This window comes from Schistocerca piceifrons, chromosome X (genome assembly GCF_021461385.2).
Source record: "Schistocerca piceifrons isolate TAMUIC-IGC-003096 chromosome X, iqSchPice1.1, whole genome shotgun sequence".
NCBI classification, from domain to species: domain Eukaryota; kingdom Metazoa; phylum Arthropoda; class Insecta; order Orthoptera; family Acrididae; genus Schistocerca; species Schistocerca piceifrons.
Window position 1 is genome coordinate 92,191,559 of NC_060149.1, and position 27,840 is coordinate 92,219,398.

Below are 27,840 nucleotides of genomic sequence, written 5' to 3' on the forward strand. Positions count from 1 at the left end.
TACTTCGGGAGCTACCCCCTCCCCCCCCCCCCAACCATCGAGGACATCAGTCCTTACTTTTCAGCTAGAGAAGCGTAAGTCTTCTTTGGCTCCTCTCGCCAGGAAGGGGATCCCTTGGGTCACTCCCTTCCCAGGTTCCTACCAGCGGCAAAGCTGACACCCATCAGTGGCTGAAGCAACCACAGGTAGCTGGTCGTAGGGCTTCACGGTCCTCCTCAGTCCCTGAGACAGAATCAATGAAGCCCTCCCAGCCAGACAAACCTAAGGAGCAGTGAAAAAAAAAAAACCCCAAGCACCAAGCCACTGCAGTGGCACCCACACCACCACTGCGTACAAGCTCTGTGTCTGAGGATTAGGTGGAGATTCTGGCGTCCGTTGAGGACCTAGATCTCGCTGCACCCTCATACACAATGGATGTAAATAGCACAGGTAGTCATCTGGTGGCAGCAGGTAACCCTGAGGCGTAAACTACCTCATTGAGTGTTTCATGCATTCTCAGTTTCATGATCACATAATCCCCCAGTGGAATAGTGGCAGTTTTTCCACCACCTCGCTGAGCTACGGCAGCTGTTAAGCTTTAGACCTGCTTTCTGCATTGCCCTCCAGGAAACATGGTTCCCGGCAATGCGGACCCCTGGCCTCCATGTCTATAAGGGATATTACAGGAACCATAGCGACTCTAATCAAGTGTCAGGTGGAGTTTGTGTCTATGTCCTGAACTCAGTATATAGTGAACCTGTGGCCCAGTGAACCCCTCTTGAAGCTGTGGCTGTCAGGATAAGGACGACACAGAAAATAACTGTCTGCAGTCTATATCTTCCTCCAGATGGTGCAATACCCCTGAACGTATTGGCTGCACTGATTGATCAACTCCCTAAACCTTACCTACTTTTGGGAGATTTTAACGTGCACAACCCCTTGTGGGGTGGCGCCATGCTTACTGTCCGAGGTAGGGAGGCCAAAAATTTACTATCACAACTCGACCTCTGTCTCTTAAATACAGGTGCTCCCAAACATTTCAGTGTGGCCATGTCACATATTTGGCCATTGATCTCTCGGTTTGTAGTCCTGGCCTTCTCCCATCTATCCACTGGAGAGCACATGACGACCTGTGTGGTAGTGACCACTTCCCCATCTTCCTGTCACTCCCCCAGTGTCACAACCACGGACACCTACCCAGATGGGCTTTAAACAAGACAGATTGGGAAGCCTTCACTTCTGCTGTCACTGCTGAATCTCCCCCACATGGTGCCATCAAAGTTGTTGTTGAACAGGTCACTACAATGATCGTTTCTGCGGTGGAAAACGCGGTCCCTCGTTCTTTAGGATGCCCCAGTGAAAGACAGTCCCTTGGTGGTCTCCAGAACTCGCTGAGGCAGTTAAAGAGCGTTGGCGAGCTCTGTAGCGACATAAGCGGCACCCTTCCCTAGAGCACCTAATAGCTTTTAAGCTTATAAAATGATGGAAACAGGAGTGTTGACCATTGGGTGCTATACGTCACTTTCCCAAGTCTGGACGAAGATCAGATGTGTTTCTGGGTACCAGACCCCAACAGGTGTCTGTGGCATTAACATCAATGGCGTGTTATCTACCGACGCAAACATGGTTGCCGAGCACTTTGCTGAGCACTATGCTCGAGTGTTTGTGTTGGAGAACTGCTACTCAGCCTTTCGCACCCTCAAACGGCGGATGGAAAGGAAAATCCTCTCGTTCACTACATGCCACAGTGAACCCTGTAACTCCCCATTTACAGAGTGGGAGCTCCTCAGCATCCTTGCACATTGCCCCGACACGGCTCCTGGCCTGGGTCCGATCCACAGTCAGATGATTAAACATCTCTTGTCTGACTACAAGTGACATCTCATCATCTTCAACTGGATCTGATGCCATGGCATCTTTTCATCCCAATGGCGGGAGAGCACTATCATTCCGGTGCTGAAACCCAGTCAAAACCTGCTTGATGTGGATAGCTATCGGCTCCTCAGCCTCAGCCTCAATGTTCTTTGTAAGCTTCTGGAATGTATGGTGTGTTGGCATTTGGGTTGGGTCCCGGAGTCGTGTGGCCTACTGGCTCCATGTCAGGGCGGTTTCTGCCAGGGTCACTCTACCACTGATGATGTTGTGTCCCTAGAGTTTGCCATCAGAACAGCCTTTTCCAGACGCCAATATGGGGTTGCCGTGTTTTTCGACTTACATAAAGCGTAAAACACAACCTGGCGACATCATATCCTTGCCACACTGTATGAGTAGGGTCTCTGTCTTTCAGTATCTTCTGTGTCCAAGTTAGTGCCTTCCGTAATTCCCCCTGTATTCAGGAGAATGGCATTCTGCAGGGGTCTATATTGTGTGTCTCTAGTTTTAGTGGCTATTAATGGTCTAGCAGCGGCTGTAGAGCCATCGGTCTTACCTTCTCTGTATGCAGGTGACTTCTGCATTTCGTACTGCTCCTCCAGTACTGGTGTTGCAGCGGTATCTACAGGGAGCCATTCACAAGGCGCAGTCATGGGCTTCCAGTTTTCAGCCGCGAAGTCGTGTGTCGTGCACTTCTGTTGCCATCGCACCATTCATCCAGTACGAGAACTTTACCTTAATGATGATCCACTCACTGTAGTGGAGACATATTGATTCTTAGGACTGGTTTTCGACATCTGATTGACTTGGCTACCTGACCTTCATCAGCTTAAGTGGAAGTGCTGACAGCATCTCAATGCCCTCCGTTGCCTGAGCAACACCAACTGGGGTGCAGATAGTTCTGTGCTGCTGCTGCTGCTGCTGCAGCTCTACAGAGCCCTTGTTCAATCTCACCTTGACTATGGGAGTCTGGTTTATGATTTGGTGGCTCCCTCAATGTTGCGTTTACTCGACCCAGTGCACTACTGTGGTGTTTGCCTAGAGACGGGAAATTTTAGAATGAGTCTGGTGACCAGTGTCCTGGTGGAGGCCAGAGTCCCTCCATTGAAGGTTAGGCATGCACAACTGCTCACCAGTTACATTGCACATGTTCGTAGTTCTCCTGTGCATCTGTATTACCGTCTCCTTTTCCCAACCACAGTGTTTGATCTCCTGCATCGGCATCCCAGGTCAGGTCTTAAGACTACGGTTCGCATCCGGTCCCTTCTGTCTGAACTGGAGTCCTTCCCGTTACCACCTCTCCTCTAGGTCCATTCACGACACCTCCATGGTGTACACCTAGGCCGTAGATTCTTCTGGACCTTTCGCATGGCCCTAAGGACTTCGTTAACGCTGCGGCTCTCCGCTATTACTTCCTCTCAATTCTCAACATGTACCGGAGCCATGACGTGGTTTACACCAATGGTTGGATGGCTGATGGTCACATAGGCTATGCGTATGTTCATGGAGGACATATTGAACAGTATTCCTTGCTAGGTGGCTGCAGTGTTTTCACTGCAGAGCTGGTGGCCATATCTCGTGCTCTCAGCACATCCGCTCATGCCCTGGAAATTCATTTCTCCTGTGCACTGACTCCTTGAGCAGCCTGCAAGCTATCGACCAGTGCTACCCTCGCCATCCTTTGGTAGCGTCCATTCAGGAGTCCATCTATGCCCTGGAATAGTCCTGTCATTCAGTGGTGTTTATGTGGACCCCAGGACACGTCCGAATCCCAGGCAATGGACTTGCCAACAGGCTGGCCAAACAGGCTACGTGGGAACCACTTCTGAAGATGGGCATTTCCAAAACTGACCTGCGTTCTGTCTTATGCCGCAGGGTTTTTTGGCTTTGGGAGATGGAATGGCATAACAATACACACAACAAACTGTGTCATTAAGGAGACTACGAATTTGTGGAAGTCTTCCATGTGGCCGTCTTGCAGGGAATCAGTTGTCCTTTGCCGGCCAGTGACCCAGTAGTTTGGTCCCTCCCCCCTTCTTTTAAACCAACCAACTGCTATAAGTCACTCAGTATGCTCTACAGTGCGCGTGCTTTGCTTTACATCCAATTTGGTGTGTTTCAACACTGACAATATCCAGGTGTCAGTGATCACATTACCCAAATGATCAATCATGCCAGTGAAGCATGCATTCCACAGTCTTCAGGCCAGTTGAAAAGGCAGTCTGTCCCTTGACGGAGACAGAGCTGTAAATGCCGCTCTACAATCAGGACCATTCTGCGTAGATTTGATTGGCAGCCAACTGCAGAGAACGTTGCAGCCTTTTGGGTAGTGAGGATGAAATGCTGCCAGATTATTACAGAGAGCAAGAAGAGACCATGGCAGCACAAATCCTGTAGGGGCCACATGAATATTTCATATGTAATCGGTGAGAATATGACCCAAAGTTAAAGCAGCACCTACTTCCTTTCCTGTGCTGCAATCTCTTGTCTCTGACTATCCTTCCTTCCTTTTACTCTCTTGCTCATGATAGCTACCTTTGATGCTGACCCAGCTATTCCTTAGATTCTGCTTTCCTTTCTCATAAATATTCATTCATTTACTTTACATCACTATTTGGTTGAAGTAATTTTTGCTCTGCTTCTGGATTATACCTTCATTTCCTTTTCTTCTTCTTCTTCTTCTTCTTCTTCTTCTTCTTCTTCTTCTTCTTCTGTAGTGTGTACGTGGTGGGGTCATTGTGTATCCTTGCAGTAGAGCTCTGACGCCACAGGGATCACACTGCTGACGACTGCTAGCTCCTCATGCCTGCGAGGGAGTAGATGCTAGTCTTCATAGGCATCAGGACTCCCGGTAAATTGCAATCATGCCATATGGCCTTTGCTGCAGCTGAGTGGCACCTGTGAGGAGAGCCCTTGATCAGAGTATGTGACATTAGAAATTAAGGCAATGACCATTCTGATCTGGACATCTCGTCAGATAGTTATAGAAATTTAAGTAGTTACAATCCTACTGCTTTTCCTGCCCTGGTTACTAATGTCATGGCAAGAAGGATAAGCCAGACATCTGGAAGTAGAGCAGTTTATCCAGTTCTTAGTATGTACTCGATTTGATGGGTATACTTTCACTGTGACAAAGCTATTATTTCTTGTGGAACATTGAAAATAAATTTGGGGACCTTGAGCCTTTTGGAAAAATGCGCAGTGCATCGATAATGATTTAAACCACCTCTGTTAGCACAGTCTATGGCATGTTACGTATGTGATCATCTGGGTGACACACCAGTGACCCAGTGACCATTGCCACACACAAAACTTTGAATATGACCTAGGAATCATCTTCTACAGACCTTACACTCCAAACAGATGAGGAGCTGTGGCCTAATCTAGAGCAGTGAGGCATACATTTTCTCCATCATGTCCAAAAAGGTTCCAAGGATAATTGAACAGATACAGGCACCTTTGAAGTAATACACTCCCGGAAAAAGTTTGTCATGATGTACAGGTGTGACGTGAAAACTTATGTCCTAGCACCCATGAGGTACTTCTGATGCTTATGCTTTGGTCATACGTCATCCCACTTCACAGGAGACCCAAAATGTGTTAACTGACTTTGTGTGTCAAATTGCGTTGAACACCATCCTCCACATTTACATTTGTCCGGTCTTCAAGAAATAAAAGAAAATACAGGAATATAAATCTGTTGACCACCATCATATGCTAAGCCACCTCCCCTCCCCCCCCCCCCCCCAAAAAAGTCCTATTGATATGATGACTATTTATGCAAAAGTCACAGTCATCACCCCCACTACCTCATTTTTTTTTTTTTTTTTTTTTCAAACCAGTTCTCCCACTGCCCCATCTTCACAAACTGCTTACTGCACCTGGCCAGAGAAACAACTTGCCTCGTGCAGCATCTACTGGTGAAGGACTCCTTCTCAAGACCCCTCTACCAAGAAACCAACAGATCAGAGGCCTGCAGGTACCAGGACTGCCTGCTCATCATCTGTCCCCACCTTTATCACCAATAGGCCATTGCATGAACCTTGGCCAGCAAAGGCTGTGAAGGAGTGGAAGAAGAATGTTTGGGACAAGGCTACTCCAGTGACCATGAAGGCACCAGATCCTCTCAAGCGGTCAGTTCTGAGCCAATGCTCATTGATGTAATTCCATCCCCATTGGTGACAGGCAGTGATTTTGGGGCATAACAGGTCCTCCTGGCCCCTTCATGCCTAACCGAAACACCTGTGATGTGATCATGCAGTGGATCTGTAATGGATTTACTGTCACGTGTCTGAATTACACCACCTTATTTCCTCCTGTTCTGCAATTAGTGCTGCCCTACACAAAATGTGCTTCACTGATTCCTCAATGCCCTCTGGTTATTTTGCATTCTGCCAGAAGCATGCGGCCCCAAGAGGACATCTGGAGAGGTATGTACATTGGTTCACAAAGACATTGTCAGTGAGTGGGTTCCTCTTTGTACCATTTTCGAAGCAACAGTGATGCGGGTGCAAACGACCTCATCAGTCACCATCTGCAATGTTTATTTACCTTGTGATAGGCCACTTACACTGAGTTCACCGTAATCCAATAACTTTCCCCCACATTTCTCGTACATTGGAAATTCAGTGGACACCACCCCCTGTGAGGAAGCACTAAAAGTGACATTCAGTAAGTAATGCAACACTTTTTTCTCAGTCAATTTTAGTTTAAAAACAACAGAATTTGTTGTGGGATAGCTGGCTGGAGTGGCCGTGCGGTTCTAGGCGTTACAGTCTGGAACCGAGCGACCGCTACGGTCGCAGGTTCGAATCCTGCCTCGGGCATGGATGTGTGTGATGTCCTTAGGTTAGTTAGGTTTAATTAGTTCTAAGTTCTAGGCGACTGATGACCTGAGAAGTTAAGTTGTATAGTGCTCAGAGCCATTTGAACCATTTTTTTTGTTGTGGGATATTGTGGAACATTCCTGTGTCAGCCCCTGTATTGTCATGAAGTTCTGTTTGGTGACAGTGCTGTAAGTAGCTTTCAAATTGGTGTCTGTAATGGAGGTGCTTTCCGAGCAGAGAGCTGTTATTGAGTTTCTTTTGGTGGAAAACTAGAGCGTCACAGGTATTCATAGGCACTTTTGCAGAATGTCTATGGAGACCTGGCAGTGAACAAAGCATGGTAAGTCATTTGGTGAGGTGCCTGTCATCACAGTGACATCACGCAAACCTGGTCTGACCTCCCACATGGCAGCTGACCACACACAACTGTGACTCCTGCAGTGCAAACAAACTTCTTTTTTTCCATGACAACACAAGACTCTCAAAAGTCTGTGCACCTGAGAGGAGCTCAAAAAACTTCATTGGACTGTTTTTCCTCATCCATCCAACAGCCCGGATCTAGCACCTTCAGAATTCCATCTGTTTGGTCGAATAGAGGATGCACTCTGTGGGAAGCAGTACATGAATGAAGGGGATGTTATCAGTGCAGCAAGATGTTGGCTCTGATGTTGACCAGTAGAATGGTATTGTGTGTGCATACAGGCCCTCCCAGTAAGCTGGTGTAAGATCTCCGCATTGAACAGAGATTGTTGAAAAATAAGACTTTGTTGCCCAAAGAGTGGGGAAGAATATGATGTATTGGAATGGTTAGTAAAACCAACCTGCTTTCAGTAAAAGAATTCTTGCATTACTTATTGAATGTCCCTCTTACTTTGTCTAGTACGGACCATCTAATTGACCAGCTTTTTACGATGCATTTAGATGGGCCATATTTTATGGAAATATTTGGATAGAATTGTGCAGCTGTCAAATTGCTGCAGTAATTTGGAATTTTGTGGTATGCCAGGGTGACATTGCTGATGCTGCAGGTACCTGACAATGTATTGCTGAGGGTTGCTGGTGTTGGCCTCCAAGGCTGCAAAACATTGTGTATTGAAGTTCACTAGTAAGACACATATGTCTTTGTCTGAAAGTGCTTCCCTCTTGCTGTCACCTTTGTTTCTTACTTCTCTCATTGACAGTGCTGCAGCCACGTGTCTGAGCAAAAAGATATTGTTTCAGTTTTGTTTGAAAATTTGCTCGCATACAGGTACACATAGCCACGTGTTCTGTAGTTCGTTGTGTACAGCAGTGGAAAAGTGCACAAATGAGAAAACTGTGAATTTCCTGAATGTAATTCAACTATGACCAGAGCTAAGGGGCATTAAAATAATGTATACTGTTGGCAAGCTGTTGCCGATGAGTTTGGAATCAAGTCTGTCGAAGCATACAAAAAAATTCTGATATCTTCAAACCTATATCAGATGTGAGGCAAAAAGGTTGGATAGGAAGAGTTGAAGCCCAGGTGGCTCCTCATCCACATGGTATACTTGTGAAGCCCTGAGTTTCATACTGTCCCAAGACATATCTGAAGCATGGCGTGTGCAGGTGAACAAAAATAAAATAAAATTTGTATTCTTGTTTGAAACTCCCCTTAATGAAATCTTTCAGTTCTTTTCACAAAATGTTGCACACATCTGACCCCATAAGGCTTAATGATGAATATTAAAATATAAAGAGGTGTGATAACTTAAACTTCTGTATGAATCACCAGTAGCTAAAAGCTGAACGGTGATCATGAGTTGGGTAGTGACTGGTATACATTTTCTCATATTTGTATTGGTTTTAGCAATCCATGGACCAATTGCTTGTATGAGATATTCGAAAATGTGTTTTGATATTCTGGTAAAATTCTGTAACGGGTATGTATCCAGCGTAAGTTCACTAGTTAAATTTGCTGAAGTATTCTGCATACTTCAGAAAGAACACGTCCACAAAACTCGATTTCTCTTGTTCTGTCTAACTTGATTTCTTATGTGATGTAAATGCATTTGAGCCTCATTCACTTCTAGTAGCTCACGTTGATCCATTTTTTGGTAATACTCCCCCCCCCCCCCCCTCCCCTGTAAACAGCTGTGGCCCAGAAATGTATCACCACAAATATTGCCAGGATATAATGGTGAGTAATGTAGTAGATGTGGCTGCAGTTCATGTGGCCACAGTGTTACCAGACAACTGTGACGGGATATATTGTAAGCAATGTAAAATTTTTATGGTACATCTAAACATACCTTTACCAATTACCCCCCGCCCCCAAACACACACACACACACACACACACACACACACACACACACACACTTCTGTACTGCCAATGATACCTTTCCAGCTATTAATGTAACAATCTCCTCCCCCAGTATTGTGTCTTCACTACATTTGTCACTACTTGACAATTTTTGTGACAGTGACCACTTTCTGGTGATCCTGTCACTTCCTTGCCACTACCGGATTGCCATGCTGGGTGCCTCAAAGAGCCAATTGGCAGCTTTATGCTCTGCTGTTACCTCCCCTCTCCCCCAATCAGATTACACTGACGAGGTTGCACAAGACTTCTCTGATATGATCACCCACACTCCAGGTCCCCTCCATTGCCGGCCAGGGCCATGGTGTACCTAAGACATTACAGTAGTTGTTCAGGAATGCTAAAGGTCCCTGCGACAAGTCAAGTGACATCCTCCATTGACCAGCTTTATAACTTTTAAGTGAATTCTTCCCGAGACTCTTTATCTAATTAAACACAGTAAGAAAGAGTGCTGGGTCAGGAACAACAAGTGTTGCTGGGAACATGTAGTGCTTTTTATGGTAGACCTATTGTTTAATAAAACAGTATTTCGTCGACCGTGCTTAAATTTGTATTTATTCAGTGAGCAGTCTCTAGGGTGTTCCTCGATGTTACTCTTGTCTCCCTGTGTTATCTGATATTCACGACCCCTCTGACCTTAGTCGTACTGCCTATTCAGTTGTCTTTTTCTGGGTCCCAAGTGAAGTGGGTATTTCAGTGAATAAACTGACTGAACATCTGGTTAGAGAAGCAATTACTAGCACAACATCCACTTTTATATGATCTAGGTGCAAATGAGACTTCTCCTGACTCCCACATATTGCCAACGTTGTTTTGACCATGTTGCGGAAGTTTTTTGGTGGGGAGCTCTCACACATCCTCCATACAGTCTTGATCCCTCCCTATGTGATTTCCATATTTTTGGAGCTCTGAAGAAAGACAATTTGTGGCCGTCGATGTGCTTTGGATGAAGCGGTGCCCTGCCTGGATACAATCATGGTTTCATAGGCAACCGCAAGCATTTTTCCATGAATGAATTGACAGTCTTGTCTCACAGTGGGGTAAACATATTGACAGTAATGGTGATTACTTTTGAAATAATGAACAATGTACTTACTTTTTTTCATTTGTTTCATTTTCATGTGACTGCTCCTTAAATTTGCGATAGTGCTTGCTCCATCTTGTTCTTGGTGGTGTACCTCTTCCTGCCATGATTCTGTGACTGAAATCTTGGCAGAAGCATTCTTACTCTAAATTTTCTTCTTTCACGGTAACCATGTGCTGCTGAAGTGTGGGATAATGTGATATTTACATAAATGAATTACAGTGTTCCTCATAAACTGCATCATAGCCAGTGGTTCCATTTCTCTACAGTCAGATTCTTTGAAGGGCAATATACAAAATACATCCTAGTGGCAAAAGTTTCTACCAAGAATAGCAGAAACTTCTTTTGTGTCTTTCTGTGGTGTGAAAGTTTCTATGGAGAGTGGGACAAACTTATGAGAGGCATGTCATTCAAAAGGTGACAAGAAAACATACATCCTTCTTTTCTGTGAATTGTACACATAAGTACCTTCTTGGATCTACAAAAAGTCTGTATTACTGATACTTTCCCTCATAGGTCTGCTGTTCAGGGCCCAACCAGCAGGATACTTCTGTTGAAAAAACAAAGTTCATTCCTGTATTTCAGTGATAAATACAGTTACAAAAACGCATTTTCGTACATTTCATGAGTTCTAGTCACTGTTATAACTACATGAAGGTAATGGTAAATATATTTTAAGCTCAAGGTGAGTTGAAAACATTAGGCACCTCACTCTGTACTCGTGTAAATTATTGCTGCTGAATAGACAAAATTGGAGGTAACATTATATCTATTGTTGTTTCTGGGAAAAAACCTTGGTAAAATATCTTTGCTATTGAAATATTGATGACTTAACAGAAACACTTTCTTTCCACCTGCTTGACATGTAATTTCTTGTGTGTTAATTTATTATTTTAATTGATTAATTAATTTATTTATTTATTTATGTATTTTTACAGAAGGGCACGATGCTCTTTCTAGCTTTGTGATATGGTCACTATGAGCTCCGATAAGTCGGTTGTCCGACGCAAAGCAGATTCAAACAATGGTGCTCAGGCAGCAGGACCTGTGCCTGGTGGTACAGAAGATACTCCAAATCATCTTGTTTACAAAAAAGTAAGTAAATGTTTGAAATCCATATTTTTCTGAATAGTATTTGAAATATCTTTGCTGTGTAAGAAACTTTAAAATATGTTGAACTGGTTGTAAGAACAACTGAACTGACATGACGTACTGTAGGCCTATGGAGACTCTTGCTTTAATTTCAAGATCATAATTTTTATACAAACAAAAGGTAAAAAGAAAGTGTTTAATGTGCGTCAACATCTGCATGGTAGTTATTAATCAATGCTTGTTTTCTTTTTTGTTTTGCTGATGCAATTTTTAATTGATATATATGGCAGTTATTACATGCTCTGATGTATTAAATGCTTGTTGAATGAAATTTACGAACCATTTCTTGTCTTCTGTTCGTGACTATGATATGTTGGGAATGATGGAAAAATGAAATTTGTGGTATGGATAACATAGTTTAGATGTTTCTGTTGATTGTGCTATGAAAAATACAATACTTACTTTTCCACATAGTACAATTACAGGGCTATGCACCTTGCCCCACATTTTTCGTGTTAGTAAACTCCATTCCTGAAGTGAGATTCTTGAATGGTTGCAAAATACCTACCCATGTATAGCTGCTGTAACCTCTTCATTGAACTAAAACATTTTCTAGCCACATTTTTTTCAGATGTGACCACAACTAGGAGTCAGAGGCTACAAATGGATTGAATGTTACAGGCAGTCATACTTAAGATACTGGAGTTGCCTTGTTAACATAGCATTTTTGTTGACTGGTGTATTGCATTAACCTGACGATGATTTTTCCCCTTTTGCAATAGTTTTCACCAAGTTATTTTTGTATTATTTGCAAGACACACAATAAAAACAATCAATTTGGCATCCCAGAAGACATTGTTCTTAACCTTTCTGACATATGAAATTGCCTTCGTCCTCTCTTTGTTTAGGGTTACAAACTGTCCCCAACTGCTGTGGTGGTTTGTGGTGCTGGACTTGTTTTACTTGTAGTGCACTCAACTATTTGGATTCAGAAATTTCCTGGATGTTGGGCCAGAACTTGAATATTGCCTTTCACAAGCACTACTGTTACTGAGCTATCTGGCCATGACTCGCAATGTGCCCTCATAACTTAAATCTTGCAGTACCTCTCTCCTGCTTTTTGAAAAGTACACAAAAGCTCTCCTACATCCATTGCTGGGGTGACCAGAGCGTACAGTTTGCTTATGATAAACATGTGTTTTAACAAAAGAAAAACTGCAAACTGAGCCTGAAGGGTCATGAGGCAGTGACTTAGTCACATTTTTTACATTGAAACTAGAATGAGCAGACTGTGTCAACAGGAGTTTGTATGAGTGATATTTTAGAACTAACTGAAATATTTAGAAATGTGGTGGGGTACATAAACAAACAAATGAGTGATTCATGAGCTTTTTAAATTCGTGATATACCAATATATCACAAAGAAATGCACTAAAGAATATGTTCATTGTTTACATAATTACAATGATAATTCACCGTTGACAGCACCAAATCTCATTGATTAATTGTTTGATAGTCTCTTTGTGTTGTCCTGCAGAAAACACAAGAATGCTATCAGACTACTTGTCAGCACCCTCCTGTCAGAAATTTCGTGTGGGTACAACACTGAAAAGCAGTAACAGATGTGGGGACCTTATTTTTTAGAAATTGTACTTAGTGTAAATGGAAGCAAAGGGCCATGTTAAGCACCTTCGTGAGTTTGCTTATTGGAATAGTGGATACAAACTGTTACTGATATTAAATGTGTTTTAACGGTGGGTCTGTTCGTACTCTTGATATATTGGAATGGCCGCCCTACATATTGTTAAAGCAAAAATTATGGTGCAAGATTCATAATAAAATCTACCATAGATGCATTACTAGAAGATTTGATAATACCACTAAGTTGATAATATTGCTAGAATTATTGATTGGTTTACAAGAAAATAGTTTATATGTTTATTTACAAGGCAAGATTTAGCTTTGTGTGTGACCGTAGACCATAGGGAAAATGGGAAGAGGTGAATTATAATGTAGAAAGCTAAAAAATTTTTGGTTGTGCGTGTTGATACCTACACTAAAGCTCTTCTAGAGGGCTGAACTTTACCATCTCATCTCCCCTACTGATTTTGAAAATGTAAATGTTACCAAAGTAGACTACTTGCAGCAGTTACATTAATTAATTTTATGTGAAATTTGGGGAAAAAAATTGAAAAAGGCAATTTTGTCAGACAAAAATTTCAGTGCAAAAAACTGTAATAAGGATACATTGTGGCACAAACTCTCCGTTCTGTACAAATATTTAACCAAAGTGATACGTTACTGTGTAAAACAAATAACTCCAGGATGGCTGTTTAGTGCACCTTTAATATTTCATAAAGTATGACATGTTTCAGGCATCATGTCCATTTTCAAGCACATTCACTGGAACAGGAGCAAGAACACAATGTGATTGTCAGAGCCAGTTGCTGTACTTCCATGTATTGTAAAATGAAACCTCAGTCGTAGAATAACCTAAAAAGTATTTAGTGGTGTCTCCATACAGTGTTCATCAGCCACAGTTTTTATATGATGTCTCGTATTCATTAGCATTTATGCTTCTAAGCATTGACGTTCAGTTTGACAAACTAAGTACTATGGCACCATGAATTGGACCATATACTTATATACTAACACTAGCCTTACAATAGATGCTTTGCCTGGGTATTTTTTCCACTGATGTCCAGTCTGTTTGACAATAATGTTAGCGGCAGGAATAAAATTGTCTTTCACTGTTTGTAACCTAACCTCATTGTGGCATAGGATTTGTAATAATAAATTTAAAAGAGCTTCTGTTTAATGTAAGTACACATCATCTCTAGTAACGGGTGAGCTGGTAACCTTGTATCTGCTGAGAAAATGTTGTTTTTATAAAGTGACATCATCCACTATGTAGTTGGATATTCTGATTGTGATCTGTGGAAGTTAAAATTAGTGCATTAATTGGTTGCAGTGACTGTTCATTAACTATTAGTTTTTCTATAAGTTATCCTTTATTATACTTCTTTGTGGGAATAGATGCTGTTAACTTTAATGAAGACAGTAAACACAAGGCTCAAATTTATTGCTGGCTGTACACATACACTGAGGTGACAAAAGTCATGAGATAGTGACATGTGCTTCTACAGATGGTGGTAGCGTCACATACACAAGATATAAAAAGTGATGTGATGGCGGAGCTGTCATTTGTGCTCAGGTGTTTCACATGAAAAGATTTGACACCTGATTGTGGCTACACAGTGGGAATTACCAGACTGAATGGCGCAATGGTAATTGAAGCTAGATGAATGGGACATTTCATTTCGGAAATTGTTAGGGAATTCAGTGTTCAGAGATCCACAGTGTCACAAGTGTGCTGAAAATACCAGATTTGATGCATTACTTCTGACTGAAGACAACGTAGTGGCCGACAGCCTTCACTTAACAACTGAGAGCAGCGGCATTTATGTAGAGTTGTCGGTGCTAGCAGACAATCAACACTGCATGATAACTGCAGAAATCAATGTGAGATGTACAGTGAACATATCCATTAGTACAGTGCAGCAAAATTTGACGTTGCTGTACTATGGCAACAGACAACAGATGAGAGTACCTTTGCTAGCAGCACAACATTGCCTGTAGTGCCTCTCGTGGGCTGGTGACCGTATTGGTTGGAGCCTAGAGGACTGAAACCATGGCCTGGTCAGATGAGTCCAGATTTCAGTTGGTAAGAGTTGATGGTTGGGTTAGAGTGTGGCACAGACCCCACGAAGCCGTGGTCCACTTTGACAACAAGCATTTTGACAAGAAGCAATCTCATGGTGGCTCCATAATGGTGTGAGTTGTGTTTACATGGAACTGACGGGGTCATGTAGTCCAAGTGAACTATCATTGACCGGAAGAGGTTATGTTGGCCTGCCTGAAGACCATTTGCAGCCATTCATGGACTTCATGTTCCCAAACAACGATGGAATTTTTATGGATGACAATTCGCCATGTCACTAGGCCACAGTTGTTCACAGTTGGTTTGAAGGACGTTCTGGACAGTTCAAACAAATGATTTGACCACCCAGATCACCCGACATGAATCCCATCGAACATTTATGGGACATAATCGAGAGGCCAGTTCGTACACAAACTTCTGCACCAGGAATGCTTTCACAGTTATGGATAGCTATAGAGGCAGTATGGCTCAATATTTTTGCAGGGGAATTAGAACAATTTGTTGAGTCCATGCCATATCAAATGGCTGCACTATGCCAGGCGGTAGGATGCCCAATGCAATATTAGGAGGTACCCCATGACTTTTGTCACTTCAGTGTAGAATAACACAAAGATGATTGTAATAGTTAAGTTTAGTATTGTAGAAGAGTTAAAAATGTTGGAAGTTACTTGTCGGACTTCTGAAAATTGAAATTAATCTTTTGGTAAAAAGTGAAGTGTTTTTAATTTAGTAAATGCACAGTAAGTGATATGCAGTATTTTAATTATTGTGTGAAATGTGCCAGTTCAGAGTTGGACAAGTATTTACTTGAAACTGACTTCACTTAAGATTTTTTAAAGAGTGTTAGTTATTTTTATGCAACACAAGGGGCTACTGATAAAACAAACCTGTATTAGCAACTGGTTCGATCAAAGCCACTACCACCACCACCACCACCACCACCACCACCACCACCACCATGCAATGTAACATAGTTATAGCAGCCTGTATGGCATCACACCTACTGTGACATCCCTAATATAAATAAAATTATAAAAAGTTGACCTGCATCACTGCCGCCAATAAAATGTCTACTAGACAATTGTATGCAATACAGTAAAGGTTTGTCTTGTCAGCACCTCTTGATATATAAATATAACATTTCATAAATATTTGAGCTGTGGGGTATCACAGAAAACTAATTGGGATTTATTGTTTCTTATGAAAGCCAATTTATTCACAATCTATCAAGGTGAGCGTCACTTTAACTTTGCTTTGGTCTGGATGCTATTAACAAAAAAAGGGGGCTTTTTTGAATAACTGCAAGGACTTAAAGAATCAGTTATGCAAAATATCCACTTTTAGTGAGTGATGTCGTGGCTTAAGGTTAAGTGTTCATGGTAGCAGATATATTGTCTTCCGTTGCATTGCCGTAAAGAAAATGTTACTGATATAATTTGTGGCAGAAAGATTTTTTTTACATCATTGAGACAGCGTGTGATTTTAATTTGTTCTTAAAAGCATTTTTGGTTTAAATATAGGGAAAAACAAAAATCACGTAAGTGTCAAATTTTTTTAGTGTTACATGGGGCAGGAATGCAGTAGAAGCCAAATGTGCAGCTTTGAGAGCTGAAATATTGAAGGCAGCAGCAAATAGGCAATCGATAAGGCCCATGGAAATCCATTTCTAATACAAGATACAGAATTCAGTCCGTGAAGGAGAAGATATAAATGTGCCGAAAATGGAGCTTACAAAAGGGAATATGATTGACAAAAAGTGCAAAATGTCAAAGCAGGGATGACTAGAAGAAAAGTGCAAAACTGTAGAAACAAGAATGGCTATGGGAAAAAGAGATCCTGCGCATTTAGAAAAAAATTAAAGAAAGCTTTGGAGAAATGAGAAGCAGATGTGAGAATTTAAAGAGCTCAGAAAAGTAGGAAAGGCTGAAAGGTGAAGTTAGTATGTAGAAGGGCTACACAAAAGAAAGAAACTTTATGCCAAAATGGAAGTAGGTGGGAATGAGATAGGAAACATGATACTATAAGAATAATTTGACAGAACACTGAAAGACCTAACTTGTACACAAGACAGGTTGAGTAGATGATGATCCCTCAGAATTGAGATATTTGGGGGGAGCCAGCCATGACAAAATTATTCCATAGGGTACAGAAGATGTGAGACGTTTAATACTCTCAGACTTCAAGAGGCATGTGAAATTTTCAACTTCAAAGAAAGCAGATGCTGACAGTAGTGGATACTACCAAACCATCAGTTTAAAAAGTAATGTTTGCAAAGTAGAAACTCTAATTATCTCCTGTAAATGGAAGAGCTAGTAGAAGCCACCTAGGGGAAAATCAGTTTCAAAGAAGATATATTGCAAAAGATGAACCTACAATCATAGCATTTGAAACTTAAGAGAAAGATTTTAATATTGCTGACTGGAATACAATCTCTGCAATTCTGAAGGTTGCAGGGATGAAATACAGGGAGTAAAAGGCTATCTACAACTTGTGCAGAAGCCAGATTGTGAGTAATATGGAGGTGCTTCAGGAACTCAAATGGGAATCCCTTGTGGGAAGGCGACATTCTTTTCAAGTAACACTATTGTGAAAATTTAGATAACTGGGATTTGAAGCTGACTACAGAACGATTCAGTTGCCACCAAAATACTTAATGCATAAGGGCCACAATAGATAAGATACTAGAAATTCAAGCTCATACAGAGGCATATAGACAGCCGTTTTTTCCTCACTCTATTTGTGGGTGGAACACAAGGGGAAATGACTAGTTGTGGTACAGGGTACCCTTCACTGCACACTGTTGGTGGCTTGCGAAGATTATATGTAAATGTAGGTGAAGGTCAGTTACACATAATGAATAGTGTATTCGAAAGACAAAAGAAAACATGGGTAATGGAATGTAATCGAATTAAATCAGATGATGGTAATGAAATACTGAAAGTAGTAAACGAGTTAAGTCTTTCTGAAAGTACCTATTTGGAGTAAGCCTTGACTGTTGTGAATTGTGGACAGTGGACAGTTAACACTACAGATACGAAGCGTATAGAAGCTTTTAAATGTGGTGCTACAGAAGAATGTGGAAGACAAGGTACTGCATTGAATAGAGGAGAAAAGATATTTATGGCACAATGTGAATAAAAGAAATGACATGTTGATAGGACACACCCTGAGGCATCAAGGAATAGCTAATTTGCAAAACTGGGCAGGAAGGAGGGTTGTTAAATTTTGCAAGGAGACAAAGGCTTCAATACAGGAATCAGGTTCAAATGGGATGTAGCTTGCAGTAGTTATGCAGAGGCGAATATATGTGCATGGGATAGACTAGCATAGGGCACTGCATCAAACCAGTATTTACGCTGATAACAACATATTATTAAATATGCATATATGCAATACAGTATAAGGAAACATAGGATAACATTGAATTATAAATACTGTTGGTACATCTTTAAAGCCATGCCTTCTTATAGATGAAAAAATATAACATACAAATGAAATTGGTTTTACGGATTGCGAATAGAATATTCTGGCTTCTTGTAACTTGCATGTGTTTCATGGGAAGGAAGTTTATTTTTCATCAGAGACTGTTTAATAAATTTAGAAAAACTAAATATGAAAATTCTGTAAATAATTCTGTGAGCTGCATTTGTGGCAGACAGTAGCTTATGGTTTGTAGGGATTCATGCAGTTGGTTTTTGTCTTTGGCCGTACTTGAATAGAGACATGAGAAACCTCTTTAATAAGGGTCTGAAATTTAATCTGCAGTTTTGTATATATAGCCTTTGTAGATTTAGGTACACGATTTGAATTTTTGATGTGCATCTCTCTAAATTTGACATTGATAGCAGAAGGAGTTTGTTTATGAAGTAATAAGCTAAAACTAGTCTCATAAATAAACAATTTGAAAGAGCTACTGAATTTTTATGAAAGTAATTGAGGATATTTAAGACCTCCGTGTTTTGCTGCTGTTAAGTTACTATGGAGTTGTAACTAATTATGTCTTGTGAAGTTAACTCCTTCAGTTATCTTGGTGAACAGCTGGTGTATGTTAGGTGTAGTTTTATAATTACAAAATATTTAACCAATTCTATGAAGTGCAATGCCCTTAAGGTGTTATTTCCTGTACTTATTTTAAAAGTTGTCATTACAAGAGTGATCCCAGCTTTAAAGGAAAGATGTCCTTGAGGAGACCGTAACAAACCATAAGCAAGAGTAAAGTTCAGTGTAAGTACAGATTAATTATTGCGGTATTCTTTTGATTTTACTCATTATCTTTCATGATTTAATTGTTGTATTGATGTTGCAGATGGACCAATGAAATAAAAAGCAAGAATGTGAGAGTTTTATATTGTTATTGCCTCCTGATGAGAGTACCTCAGGTTTAAGGTATGTTGGAACCACAGTAGCTTGGCCAAATAACAGCTCTCCCTCCCTCCCTCCCCCCCCCAACCCCCTACCCCCAACCCCCTCCCTCCCCCCTCCCTCCCCCCAACCCCCCTCCCTCCCCCCTCCCTCCCCCCAACCCCCCTCCCTCCCCCCAACCCCCCTCCCTCCCCCCAACCCCCCTCCCTCCCCCCAACCCCCCTCCCTCCCCCCAACCCCCCTCCCTCCCCCCTCCCTCCCCCCTCCCTCCCCCTCTCTCCCCCCTCTCTCCCCCCTCTCCCCCCCTCTCTCTCCCCCCCTCTCTCTCCCCCCCTCTCTCTCCCCCCCTCTCTCTCTCCCCCCTCTCTCTCTCCCCTCTCTCTCTCCCCCCTCTCTCTCCCCTCTCTCTCTCCCCCCTCTCTCTCCCCCCTCTCTCTCCCCCCCTCTCTCTCCCCCCCCTCTCTCTCCCCCCCTCTCTCTCCCCCCCTCTCTCTTCCCCCCTCTCTCTCCCCCCTCTCTCTCCCCCCCTCTCTCTCCCCCCCTCTCTCTCCCCCCCTCTCTCTCCCCCCCTCTCTCTCCCCCCCTCTCTCTCCCCCCCTCTCTCTCCCCCCTCTCTCTCCCCCCTCTCTCTCCCCCCCTCTCTCACCCCCCCTCTCTCACCCCCCCCTCTCTCACCCCCCCCTCTCTCACCCCCCCTCTCTCTCTCCCCCCCTCTCTCTCCCCCCCTCTCTCTCCCCCCCCTCTCTCTCTCCCCCCCTCTCTCTCTCCCCCCCTCTCTCTCTCCCCCCCCTCTCTCTTCCCCCCTCTCTCTTCCCCCCTCTCTCTTCCCCCCTCTCTCTTCCCCCCTCTCTCTCCCCCCCTCTCTCTCCCCACCTCTCTCTCCCCACCTCTCTCTCCCCCCCTCTCTCTCTCCCCCCCCCTCTCTCTCTCCCCCCTCTCTCCCCCTCTCTCCCCCCTCTCTCTCTCCCCCCTCTCTCCCCCCTCTCTCCCCCCTCTCTCTCTCCCCCCTCTCTCCCCCCCTCTCCCTCCCCCCATCTCTATCTCTCCCTCCCCCCATCTCTATCTCTCCCTCCCCCCTCTCTATCTCTCCCTCCCCCCTCTCTATCTCTCCCTCCCCCCTCTCTATCTCTCCCTCCCCCCCTCTCTATCTCTCCCTCCCCCCCTCTCTATCTCTCCCTCCCCCCCTCTCTATCTCTCCCTCCCCCCCTCTCTATCTCTCCCTCCCCCCTCTCTATCTCTCCCTCCCCCCCTCTCTATCTCTCCCTCCCCCCCTCTCTATCTCTCCCCCCCCTCTCTATCTCCGCCTCCCTCTCTATCTCCGCCTCCCTCTCTCTCCCTCTCTCCCACTCCCTTCTCCCCCTTCCCCTCCCCCTCCCCCTCCCCCTTCCCCTCCCCCCTCTCGCTCTCCCCCTCCCTCCTCTCCCCCCTCTCTCCGCCCCCACCTCCGCCCCACCTCCTCCCCACCTCCGCCCCACCTCCGCCCCCTCTCGCCCCTCCCCAGCCCACCTACCGCACCCTGTTACTCTTCCACCAGCCCATCACACCCATATGACTGTCATTTTTTTTCTTACAATGGGCATTTCGCTTGCAGTTACTGACTGGTGTTTGAAGTCTATTGTAGTAATTTGTTGTTTAGTGTGACTTTTGGCAATCAAATAATTGCATAATTAACAACAAGCTTGTTGTGTAGCTGTATGCACATTAATCAGGCATTTTCCTTGCATTGAACTAGTTTCCAAGTAAAAGGTGCCACATGTTGCTAGCTATTACAGTGTGAAGTTGAATGACAAATGCATTAGTGCTTTTTAATAGTGATACGTGGGATGGGACTCAGGTCTTCAAACCTTATGGTGCACAGAATTTCCAAAGGGCCTTGATGTTGGCAGAATTGACTTTTTGCAATGTAAAAATATCCAGGACATGATATTCACTCTTGGTTTACAGAACACTTATTATTTGGGTGCCTATAAATCATTTTCCAAGAATCGTATTACAGTTGCTCTCTTCTTTCACACTGGAACTATTGAAACTAAATGTTGGTCACTTTTTTGGCTTTGTGGTAAGATAATGGTTCAGTGTGTGTCTCATAAGACATTTTTGAAATAATTTGTTTACTCATTGCTAGAGTTATACGAAGTTCTGTCAGTTATGCAAAGGAGCATTATACACTGTAACAAACTGTACATGACTGAAACAAACCAGAAAAAATACTTCATTCTGAAGGGTGTACTGGATTGGAAAGCATGATGCCTTCGACGATAGAGCATCTCTGATGCAAACAATATTCTATTTCCTTTTTGCATATAGGAACTTACAAAAGAGTTGTAATGTGACACATGTTGAAGAATCATAGGTTTATTTCAATTCAACAGTAATAGAATGTGTGCAATGTAATTTTGTGAAATGCAGCTGTTTACAATTGAGTGCTGAGTGCTATGGCATATAGTGTTACGGGATGTGATTAGTAACTGACACAACTTAGTATACAGTAAACTTTGTCAGAATTAAAATTACTTAAATGTCAAGGATAGGCAGTTTCCAAACTTTGTGCAATAGATTACCATAGATCACTCTGCCACTAAATCCTCCAAGATGCAACACATATCATGTGCTGACTAATGTTTTATAGTGGCACAGTTTGATCAAACTCAGCATATTATGATTTCTTATTTGTTATTAATTAGTATTGTGGTTTCTGCAACATGACACTTTGTAAATTGTCATTGTGTGTCACAGTTTGAATGAAAGAACTCTGAAAGAATATTTCATTGCATATTGATGTGGCTTTTGAGGTTTCTTTACATTCCATAGTAATGTGGGCATACATTGTGGAAGTAAAGTGATTTTGTTCAGTGTTTTGTATGTAAATAACTCATTGCATGAAGACCTAACACAAAGTTGAACCATAAAATTAAAGGAAAATCTTCTAACAGAACTGATAGGAATATGGGTGGTGGTGGTGGTGGTGGTGTTGGTGGTGGTGGTGGTGGTTCTGGTTGTTATGATGTGGAAGTTTGTGTGAAAAATGATCTCTGTTTCAGGATAGGGCATGAATAACATATAAATAGATGCTGCTGAACAGAATTGCTTTTGCACAAGAGTGACAAGTACAGCCATTAAATATAGATGAGGGTTACATAGTTACTCTTCAGGAATAATTACTCTGCTGTCTAAGACATGGTAAGTGTGCTCTCATGGGATGAATTTCGCTCAGCTTTTTAGCCAGCCTGGAAGCAAAGGTGCAACAATATCAGACTGTACGCTGTTCTGAGTAAATGAATGGAGTCAGAAAATGACCGTTTTGAATCTTTTAAATTCCTCAAAAAATTGAACTATTTATCCTGAAAAAATTAGGCTTTATATGTGAGAAATATCAGTGTTATTCTGTTATAAGAAGCTGCTGACTGAACAAGTGTTTGTGCAGAACAGGCCGTGAATATATCTATGAATAATATAGAGATAATTTCATTACAAAAAAATAAAAGCTTATGGAGAAAAAAGACAAAATCTATTTCTGGAAAGAAAAATGAATCGTTTAATTACAATTACAAATAAAAGACAGAAAAACTGAAGTATAAATCAGATGCAAAGTGAAGCAAAAATAAGTACAGAAAAATGGATGTGGCTATAGATATGTGAACAGGGTGTATACGACCCGGGACAACCGAGAGATCCGAGAAAGACCCAGGAATTTTTTCATCCGGGTGAAAACCGGGAAAAACCTGGGAATATTTTAGAATTCCAGGATATTTTTTTTTAGTATTCTGTTAATTTTCTGTAATTTGGCGTGGTAAGAAATAATACTGTACCAAAGGATATTACTACATCCCCTGCATCCCACTACTGCAGAATAATACTTCAGCAATAAAACACAAACGAGAGGAAAAAACTAAAATAAAACCTAAGTTTTGAAGGAAATGCGCCATGTGCACAACAAAACACAGTGCTCATACAAGCGTCTGCCAGTAGCAAAATGTGTCAAAGGCTTTAGGAAGACTGTGCAATGCTTCATAACAACAAACTGTCTCCGATGAGCATGACGTCACAACTGTTTACATTAGATTCGTGTGAGCAGTTGCGAGTGGGCCCATGCGCATGCGCAGTTGAGTCACGCATGTACTTTCTCCCGCTTCTGGCTACAAAAGTGTGGCTGTATAGCTGGCCAGTGTGGCCGAGCAGTTATAGGCACTTCAGTCTGGAACCGCGCGACTGCTACAGTCGCAGGTTCGAATCCTGCCTCGGGCCTGGATGTGTATGATGTCCTTAGGTTAGTTAGGTTTAAGTGTTCTAAGTTCTAGGGGACTGATGTCCTGAGAAGTTAAGTCCCATAGTGCTCAGAGCCATTTGCACCAGTTTTTTGTTAGCTGTAGAAACAAGCAGCAACATGCTACCCGGATAAATTTTACTGGTGCACGCAAGCTGCCATATTCACTGGGAGCAAACCGAGGTATCTACCCTGGGTGGCAATTTCAGTCAAGCATTAATTGCCTTGCAGAACAATGAAGTTATTTTTGTCGGTTTGCTAAACAAATATGGCTTTATTAATCTTTTCCACTGAGACAGTCAATTTATTTGAAACGAAGTGTTTAATTCCACACTATTGGCCAGTTTCAACTGTTCGCTGCAATCAAAAGAGCACGCTTTCACCATCTAGCATGTATGGCATAATGCCATAATAAAGAACCAAATATAAGATATTACAGTACTGATACTCCAAGAAAATTTACAACCGAATCTGGACATACGAATGTGCACTTTAAGCCAAATTATGCATTTTAGTATGGTTCACGAGCCCGCCCAGTTGGCTGTGCGGTCAAACGCACGGCTTTCTGTGCGGAAAGGAGCGCCTGGTCCCCGGCACAAATCTGCCTGGTGGATTTGTGTCGAGGTCCGGTGAATTGGCCAGTATGTGGATGGTTTTTAGGCGGTTTTCCATCTGCCTCGGCGAATGCGGGCTGGTTCCCCTTATTCTGCCTCAGTTACACTATGTGGGCGATTGCTGCACAAACAAGTTCTCCACGTACGCGTACACCACCATTACTCTACCATGCAGACGTAGGGGTTACACTCGTCTGGTGTGAGACGTTCGTGGGGGGGGGTCCACCTGGGGCCGAACCGCACAATAACCCTGGGTTCGGTATGGGGTGCCAGAGGGGTGAAGTGGACTGCAGTAGTCGTCATGGGGTTGTGGACCACTGCGGCTGCGGCGGGTACGAAGCCTCTCTGTCATTTCTAGGTCCCCGTTAACATACAATACAATACATACAATGGTTCACGAAATTCCTCTGATGTCTTGTTTCATTTATGACATAATGTAAGATCTTTTAATGTTTTACAAGTACGAACATATGGACTTTCTGCGTCATCGTAGCTGCGGAAGCGCGGTGCCGCCTGATATCTGGCGCTCTCTGGCAACTGCTTAAATGAACCTCTTTCTAACGGGTTGCGGGAAAATATTGCGAATGATTGATCGAAAAGCATTACTTTCAAAGTAAATTTCCTTTTACGCAAGGTGAACCAAGTGCGAGAATGTGCGATGAATTTCTTAAATCACAGAGCGTCTGACTCTCATTGAAAAATCAACTATTTGAGGACGACCATTTAGAAAAAAATTCGTGCCTGGAAGATCAGACATTTATGTCGGTATTAAAAATTTTACTGGCGCATTTGTGTATTGTGTCTTAAAGTGTAACACGCACAAAAAATATCAACATTATACGTGAAAGTTTAGCTTCTTTTGCAGCTTATTAATCGTCGAAACTAGTATTATATATGAAAGCTCTGCTTTTCTTGTAGCAACACCATGTATATTAATATACAACATTAACTTTTCCTGTTTGTGTGTATGCGCTACTTAACAGTGATAATGTTATTGGCTGACTACATCACATGTCCTAAGCTCTGAATATCTGCTGTATCGGCTGGCGAGATCATGTGACATGAGCTGTGACTGACTCACAAAAGCGCATCGCCATCTCGATTTCAATGCTTGGGAAAGTAACATGCAGTGTTTGGTGGAATTCGAATTTATACTTTCGTAATATGAATATATGTAGTGTACATGGCCTTTTTTTCCGAGTTTCGTTTTCTAAAGGGCTGAGAAATTCTACTCCCGCGCATAAAACCATAAGCATACGAATGATTGATAAGTTTTACAGTTCCAAGGAAAAGTATACTGTCACTTAACATGGAAAAAGTGTATTTTCACTCGGGAGAAAGTGTGTTTTTAACCGGGAAAAATCTGGGAATTTTTTTTCCATGCCTGCGTATACACCCTGGTGAAGAGGTGGAAATGTGATAAAGGGTGGATGAGGATGATGATGATGATAAAGTAGTAGTCTGATATTTGTAAATAAAACCATTTCCATCCAACAAAGCTGCCAACTGTTTTATTCTGATACCTGTTGCAGTAACATGATAATTTTCTAGTGGCTGCATACAGTTTATGTTAAACGTGAGTGTTATATTACCCCAGTAGAGCTTCTGCCCATTATCATCATGGAGCACACGTGGTGAAACTGTATTGCTGAATTTATTACCTCTATCATTCTTACATATAACATTCATCTGAATCTTTTCTGTATTTTATCTTGCTCTTACAGATAACCAAATCCCCTTGAGTAAATTCAGTACTTACTCTTTGTTACCATTATTTATCTGTGAAGACATTCTATGTTTGGTCATATGGCACTTGAAAGGATATGTCATGTGGTAATTAGGTTGACTATTGTTTTGAGTAATCAGCTGCTTCAAACATGACACTTGCGTTTACTATCAAGTCTTGCCCTTTCTTCCACAGTTAGGGCAACTGTTTGAAATCAGACTGTGTACGTTGTAAGTTATTAATAGTAGCTTACACACAACAAATGTGGCTGCTTGAGACAGAGGCAGTCATCATGGCTCCACACACAACAGTATTTGTTTTTATGTCACATTTTGAAGATTGAATTCAGTACATATTTCGAAGTACTTGTCAGTCATTGATTACATATTCTTAACATATTGTTGGTTGGAATAACGACCAACACTATCAGAAAAAAATGTGTTTTTTGTCTGTAGTTGCAACTTTTTATTTTGCCTACTGGGTACTGGTTTTGGTAGACAGGCCATCACATGATCAAAAGTTTTCAGAAGATAGTTAAAATAGTAATGCAAGAGAAATTTACAAAATGTGTCTTCTCTATGATAGCAAATGTAGGTATAGAGTTCAAATTTACCCTTGCCATGCAGTCATCATGCTCATTTCCTGAGTATGTGTGTCAAATATTAAAAGTAAAAGTCATTGTTGTGCTTCAGATAAATGCAAGTTGTGGCCAGCAGTGATGAGTGCTCCCAATGTACGGAGCGTCATTTTTACTTCTTAAAAAAGTATCAATGTGAAAGATAAAAATAGTGTAAAATACGAAATAACATAATAAAACAAAGAATAAAACAGTCCCCACTGCAATAAAACATTAAAGTCAAAATAGCAAATCTATGTAGCCATGTTTACATTTACTGTTTTATATGGTGTACGTATATTCCTACAGAACATCATTCTGACCATGAATCTTTTCATCCTCTCCCTTTCCTCCCCTCCCACTCCCCATAACGTAACCTATACAGTATTATTATATACAAAAGTATGGTATCTAGTCCAATATAGCCCACTGTTTACTATGTTCTAATTGATCGACATAAAGATTGATTTTAAGATTATAGGGGCCCTAGCACCGTGCTGTTTTAAATGCACTTGACATACTGTTTTAAGTTGCAGATGCAGAAGGGAAAAATTGATGTAAAATGGGCTCATCACCTATAGGTGTACAGCTCCACCAGGTTCAGATTATAATAACCGGATTAAAGTGCCACAATAAGATAATATTCACAGCACAGCAAGTTTGTAATAATTAGTTGTGTTCCTTTGTGGTCTCCTAATATTGGATCCCATCGATGTAGCCTTTCACAGCTGCATGTTATGTACAAGGAGTGGTTTTCATGGCCGTTGATGAACTTTGAACTGTGACATGGCATGGAGAAGGTGCGATGCAGTGCCATTGAGAGCCTCAGCATGCACATGAACACTGCGTGGATAAACACAAAACTGGAAGTGTGACAAAAGATTGCCAACTGGTGGTTGCAGAGTAATATGTGGCCACATTGCACCACTCTTGCCTCTGCATGCTAGATTTCTTTTCAGTAAAGCTAACGCTGGGTGTTCTAAAATACTCATGATCAGATTGTTGTTTTATAGTGATATAAATTGTATACTAACAGTAAATATAAAGAGGGCTACATGTATTTACTATATTGCTTTTCATGTTTTCTTACAGTGGGGACTGTTTTATTCATTGTTTCATTATGCAACTTCTTAACCGTTTAACTGCTAGAGACATGCTCTCTGCAGTCTGTGCTGTTCACCAAATGCTGCTACCAGTGCTAAGAGGAGTAGCCCTACTACAGCTGCTGTGAAATACTTACCTGATTATTACAAAATACTTATCAGATTATTACATGCTGAAAAAATGTTTTCAGTCTGATTGATATCTTCACTTGATATAGGACTGAATTGCTTTTCATTGCA

At 42.1% G+C, this 27,840-nt stretch overlaps 1 protein-coding gene across 3 annotated transcripts in view; it reads left to right on the plus strand.

Annotated features, from left to right (window-relative positions):
* Positions 1–27,840, plus strand: part of LOC124721276 (regulator of G-protein signaling 7) — a 268,298-nt gene that overhangs the window by 39,674 nt on the left and 200,784 nt on the right. The window contains exons 1-3 of one of the 3 annotated variants that reach the window (XR_007006311.1): positions 11,059–11,197; positions 19,222–19,301; positions 22,319–22,457. Coding sequence is in view for 1 of the 3 variants with exons in the window: in XM_047246160.1 (XP_047102116.1) it covers positions 11,072–11,197 (126 nt within the window). In the remaining 2 variants the exon portion in view is untranslated. Of the gene's footprint in view, positions 1–11,040; positions 11,198–19,221; positions 19,302–22,318; positions 22,458–27,840 lie in introns of those variants that run through there. The other 2 variants (XR_007006310.1, XM_047246160.1) reach the window with 2 other exon arrangements.